At 45.5% G+C, this 6,474-nt stretch overlaps 1 protein-coding gene across 1 annotated transcript; it reads left to right on the top strand.

Annotated features, from left to right (window-relative positions):
• Positions 1–6,256, top strand: LOC131581621 (G-protein coupled receptor 55-like). The gene is made up of 2 exons (XM_058844098.1): positions 1–23; positions 5,133–6,256. Exons 1-2 carry the CDS (start codon positions 1–3, stop codon positions 6,061–6,063), a joined length of 954 nt encoding a protein of 317 aa, XP_058700081.1. The 3' UTR covers positions 6,064–6,256.
• Positions 6,257–6,474: the final 218 nt, after the last annotated feature.

The following is a 6,474-nucleotide window of genomic DNA, read 5'->3' as shown; positions in this document are numbered from 1 at the left end:
ATGCCGTCTCGAGTCTTTCAATGGTAATGATAATTTGAAGACCAGTGTAGCTAATGGTTTAAATAGGAAAAAAAATACCTTACAAGTGTGAAAATGACTCAGCCATCGAGCAGAAGAGACACACAGGCTGTGATGTTTTATGCAGGGCCCTCAGCTGGGTTGTGTGAGCCTTGCTGGAACACCTGCTTTGTGGAGCCAGAGAACAACTGAAAGTGCAAAATCTGCAACACCAGAGACAGATCTCAGGGCACTGAGATGGAAAATGTCCACCCTGCTGATCTGGACTCAGAAGTCTCACAGGATGATTTCTCTGTGGAAACTGAGACATGTCTCCCCAGAAATGCCAGATCAGGTCAACACTAAACATGGCAAGGCTCAAAGAGCCAGAGCAGCTCAGCAGCTCTCCCAAGCAGCAGATTCAGCTCCTCCAGCACTGAAAGGACCCTGGGGCACCCTTGTGCAGCCAAGGTTGGCTGGTGCCTCCCTCAATCTTTCCAGAGGACACCAAACATCAGTGACAAACATCAGGCACAGCAGTTCCTGGCCCTGCCCCTCGGCTCCCCCAGCCACGCTCAGTCCCTGTGGCCACTTCCTCCTCAAAAAAGCCTCATTTCAGCTGTTCCTGTGAGAGGTTTTTGCTCCTCTCCACCCAGAACCATCCTTGGGAAAGATGGGAGACCTTCTGGCTCTCCTTGCTCATCATTCCAGGGTGAGGATGCTGGGGCAGACAGAGCCAGTGAGGACAAGAGGACAAGAAGCTGAGCTGGGTTGGACAGGTTGGGATGAACTCTGAGCTACACAATAAGCTGTTCCTCTGGGTGACACACCACAGACAGACAGACAGACAGACAGACAGACAGACAGACAGACAGACACATCGCAGGGCTGAAGCCGAGTTCATCATTTCTCCTGTAGCCACGAGATGGAGCAACTCAGTTACAAACAGTCCTGAGGAGCCAGCAGATGAAGGTGATGGGACATTTCATCCCATTCCTGACTCACCCAGAGGCTCCAGGCAGCTCTGGATCACAGCAGTGGATGCTCTCTCTTCTCAAGCAGGACTCTTTTCTCACTGCTTAGGCTATGATTTAAATCGAGAATAAAAAAACCCTCACCATGGCTTCCCTGCACAGCCCTGTGTGGTTACTGAGATGAAAACTGGAAGGCTGACAGCAGCATCAGCCCCACACTGACACTGTTCCCATCAGCCAGGACTGACAGCAGGAGAGCCCAGCACTGCAAGGAGCCTCAAGGGCAAGCACAGGGAATCAGCAGAACTTCCCTGGTTGCCATTGAGGGATGTGTGTGTGTCCTGATGGCAAAGTCCTCAATACCAACAAAAAAAATGCATGTGAAGCAGCTCCTTCATCAGGGGAAAGGCACAAGATAATGCATTCAGCATCTGAAATCTCATGAAACAGGAGGTGCTTCACACACTGGTGGCATTGGTGACACACACAGAAGTGTCAAGGACAGAGGAGAATGTGCAGAGGTGGCTCTCTGCTCCCAAGTCTCCAAGAAAAGGAACCCACACTTGGACTTGTGCATTTTGTGAAGAGACACATCCCATTGGCACAGAGTAGAGCCTGAGAACAGAAAGGTTCCTTGCTGCCCACTGCTTTCTCCCCACTGCATCCCAAGCAAGCCATTAATTCCCATTAACAGTGTGAGAGTTCTTCACGGGCTGTCCCAGCCTTTCCATTCTGCTGCTCACTCAGATTCATTTTACCCTCTCCCTCAGCCCTCAGCATCACTTTTTCATCCATTCCATTTTGAAGGGAGAGCAGCCTTCACACCTTGCCCCAAGTGCATTTGTACCCCTGTGCACGCCTTCCTGGCAATTCCTGCCCTGAAAAACTCACAAGGATACTGCTGGAAAAAAAGCAGATCACTCACTGGTGGTGGCTAAACCACCCCTGCCACTGCTGCTTCCTCATCCTGCCTTTCCCAAAGCATCTCTCTCCAGATGTGGGGTCTCACAGGGCTCCAAGGGGACACCTTGCCCAGGGACCCCTGGTTTGGGACAGCCTCCAGCAAGATGGGCACGTGGCTCAGAACATGAGGGTCAACGAGAAAATGAGGCAGAAGAAGGAGCACCAACAGTGTGGGGGGAAAGCTTTGACTGGGAAGAGAGAGCATCCTCTCTGAGCATTGGTAGCAGTTTCAGAAGGGGCATCTGCAAACCCCAGAGCGGGGCAGGAGCACAGAGAGTGCTCTGGCACATCTGTGCTGGTGGCAGCCCTGCTTCCCACAACCCCCAAATATCCCTTCATGGTGTGTGTGTGGGTTTTGCTCACATCCAGAATGCAGCCATGGTCACAAGACCACCACAGGATAGACAGAAGTGAAACCTAGCTGAGGAATGAGATAAGGAACTTTTCACTCAAACTTGTTTTTTTTCCTTTGGTGGTGTTTCTTTTTTTCTTAAATAAAATCATTTCAACTAAAATACCATGGGGAAACCCCAAGGGACTATTTCTTCTCTCATCTCCTATCCCCCATTTCCTTCTCAGATATAGTTTTAATTTAGCCAATATAATCCTCAGTTCTCAAGTTTAAGGAGTATGCAGAAGACCAAGTAAAACCACATCTGTGGCCTTTCTTTTCCTTTTTTGGAAAGAACACTGCAAAGTGCATACAATGGCCAAAACCCCCACTTTTTTTTCTCCTTCCTACCTGAACAAAATCCCCACCTGACACTTTCCATGGGTATATTCCCTGCTCCCCAGGAGTATGCACAGATGTCAGAGTAACCCTTGACCCCTTTGAAACACCCAAGTTGAAGTGAGCATACCAAATCACCACTGAAAATCAGCAATCTCTCTTTCCTTTCTGATATCATGAAAAATAAGGGAAATAGTGACAGGATTTAGCTCAAAGCACATTTTGACAACACTCTACCTTGTGGATGCTATGTACAATCAATAGAATCCTGTATTGGAGGGAAATAAAAAAGAAAGAAAGGTCTGTAGAGCCAGAATTTCTTTTTGTGTCACTGGAACCTCGTTTTCAAGGGTGACTCATGGGGATGTGAGTCCCACAGAGCCACATATTTACAGGATAGAATGAGCTGTGTGACATCTCATGTACACAGTGCCTGCACACAGACACGGCGTGGGGAGCCCCATGCTGTCATGGAAATCTGTGATGAAACAAAAAGCAGCAGCACTTGGTGCTTTCTGACATTCTGACCAGCAGCTGCTTTGCATGCAGCTCACGCCACTGCCTTAAAAGAAAACACAAGACTGCAAAATTCTACAAGCTGAGACGAAGAAAAAGTCAACAAGCAGAGCACAAGACAGCCCAAAGGTAAGATCACAAAAGATATTTCACTATAGCCAAACCTTGCTTTAAAAGATTTCTTCTTGTCATGAGATCCAAAAACTAATTATATTTTACATAACTTGCATTGCTTATAGCATAGCTAACTTTTTAAATGACTGAACAAAACTGCCCTTTGAATTTGTGCTTTATATAATATTTTTTCCCGTTATTTTTTAATAAATCTGCACAACAGACCCTAGTCTGAAATGTCTTTTAATTGTAGCAAGAATTTTCTTAGTTAAACATCTTGGTGAGAAGCTGAAATTCTGTTTCTCTGGAATTTTCTAGACACACTATCAAACAAATTAAAAACAAGACTGAAGTAAAAGGAGAGTAGTAATATCTCCTACAAAGGCATTGAAGTAAAGAACTTTGTCAGTATTTACTACTTTTCAGAAATTCTGTAATTAACTTTTGCTCCCTTTGGCTCTCAGTAATGGGCTCCCTCCCAGCACCACACTCACAGTGCTTCATGATGTTTTTCTTACTTCTGTCTAAGCCAGGAACTTACAGAATCTCATTTACCTGCCAATTGCTGTGTCCTTAAGGAGCAAAGAACTAAAAATTTCCTTTTTGCTGATCTTAATCTCACTCAAAGAGATTTTAATCTCTCAAACTGCAGCAAGGGAGAGTTTACCTGTGAAATACTCAGGGGGTGACTTGATCTGCAGGACAGAAACTCTGACTCAGTTGACAAACAGTTGACAAATCTAAAATGGAACAGCATCAAAATCAGCAACTCATGTAGGAAAGGCACTAGTTTGAAGTGAAAACTAGAGAACAGCAGGAGAAGGTAATTTCTGGGTGCTGACAGAAAGATCTCTGACAGACTTTATTTACAGGTTCCATTTGCTATCATGGAACTGGCTGGAGGAAAGGATCAAGTATTCCTGGGCATTTGCATTTTTAAGTGACTACAGCACTGCAGAAACCAATGAGCACCTTCCTAGTCCTTATCAGCAGAGTCTGAGGGCAGGATCAAGCCAGAACCTTTCCTCTAAAGAAGATAATTACTTCTTGACCCCAGCTCAGAGAGTCCCTGCCTCGACACTTTTAGTCCCCTCTTTGCAGAGGAGAATTCAGCTGCATGTTTCCTGTAACCTCTGTCTCTGCTGTGGTAAGTCTGGCTGATTTAGACAAAATCTCATCCTTCTACTAAAGACTTAACCTCTGCTAGAAATTGCCCTTTGCAAGGTTCCTGCCTGCAGCTTTTAGACAGCTTTTAGAAGGGCCAGTGGTACTCACAGTCCCTCTTTGCCCAAGGGTGGTGGGAGAGGATGGCAGTGACTGTATGGAATCTCCACATTAATGAATTTGGGGGATCCTTTTGTTCTTGGCTCCCCAAGATCTCTTATGATGGCTTGATGCAGGAAACCGGATCCATGTAATTGTTTTCACCCTCAAAATCCTAAAAACACTAAAATCAGGGTCTGCTACCTTGGTTCTGCAAAGAAATTGGATCTCTCCAGGGGGTGGTGCAGTCACATACTCTGCCCAGCCTAAATTACAGGACAGCACAGTCTGGGGTTACAGGTAAGAGTGCAAGTGAGGCTTGGACACCAGGCTATCCCCTCTTGCCCCAAAATCATGGGCACTGAGCAGCTCCATGGTACCAGGAGCTGCAGTTCAGCACACAGCAGTCCAAGAGGGGAAAAAGGGATTTCCAAGACTGTGAACAGATAGAGACTTTATTAGCCTTTGAAAAAAGTGTTTCCAAGACTGTAGACACATAGAGACTTTATTAGCCTTTATCCTGTGTCTTCTATTTGATCTTCATGCTTCCTTGTGGTGATTTTCTTCTCTTCCAGCATACCTGGAGATATGAATGACACCCATGGCAAGGGCAATATCAGTGCTGCTGTGGAACTGTTCCAGCTCATCATGTACACCCCCACTTTTATCCTGGGACTGCTGTTCAACATAATGGCTCTGTCATTCCTGTTTTTTAAGGTTAAAAAGCTGTCAGAATCTACAGTTTACATGATAGCCCTTATATTCCTGGATACTTTGCTGTTGTTTACTCTTCCTTTTAAAATAATTTCCTACCACCTTCAGGACAACTGGAACTTGGGGTCTGTGTTTTGCTCCACCTTGGAGAGTCTTTACTTTGTGAACATGTACGGCAGCATCCTCATCTCCCTGAGCATCTGCGTGGACCGGTACATCGCGATCCGGCACCCGTTTGTGGCCCTCAGCCTCAGGTCCATCAAGAAAGCTGCCATGGTCTGTGCTCTCATCTGCCTGGGCACCTCTGTGGGGACAGTCTCTACTTTCCAACTGCATGGAAAGGGCCACAACATCTCATCCTGCTTCCATAACTTTGCCAAGAGCACGTGGGAGAACGCAGGCCTGTTCAGCACGCTGCAGATCATCTTCTTCGGCAGCATGGCAGCCGTGACCTTCTGCACTGCCCAAACCCTCCGGTGCCTGAGAAGGCACAGAAACCCAGACAACCCCCAGACACACAGCACCAGAGCACAGAGGATCGTGGTGACAAACCTGGTGGCCTTTTTGGTGTGTTTCACACCTTACCACCTGGCATACTTCTTATACTTTTTGGTGAAGAACAACATCATCCACATCAGTTTTCAACACGTGCTACGAGACACTGTTCAGGTCACGCTCTGCTGGGCAAACCTGAACTGCTGTCTTGATGGGGTGTGTTATTATTTTGTTTTAAAGGAGTCCTTGGAAGACACGTTGCAAAACAATGAAAAAAGAGCCACAGAAAAGCCTTGATTTATGTTCATTACTTGGGATGATGTGTGGAGAGGCTTTTGTGGACAGTACAGGGTTCTGAACTTCTTGCCTAAGCAGTTTGCTTTAAATATTCACAGCTGAAAATATTTCCTAAAAACCAGAACTAAATCCATTTCCAGGAGACTGTTCCTAACTTTTTTTATCTCTTTCCATAATGTTTCTTTTTATTATTTATGGGTAAAAAATAAATTTAATTATTCATGTAGATAGTGATGTATATTTCTTTGGATGTGATTCTTTAATTTGAAAAGGAAAAAATGTTCACTTATATGTAGTAGCACATTTCAGCTTTTCTGTCCATACTGTACCTGCAAACCTTCCTCAAAACTTTAGTCACTACAGACTTGGTCTGTTAAGAAACAAAGATTTAGAGTTCATGGTGAAAAGCTT

The sequence above is a fragment of the Poecile atricapillus genome, chromosome 8, assembly GCF_030490865.1.
Source record: "Poecile atricapillus isolate bPoeAtr1 chromosome 8, bPoeAtr1.hap1, whole genome shotgun sequence".
NCBI lineage: Eukaryota > Metazoa > Chordata > Aves > Passeriformes > Paridae > Poecile > Poecile atricapillus.
The sequence above is the reverse complement of the archived record's forward strand: the minus strand, read 5'-3'. Positions and strand labels throughout refer to the sequence as shown.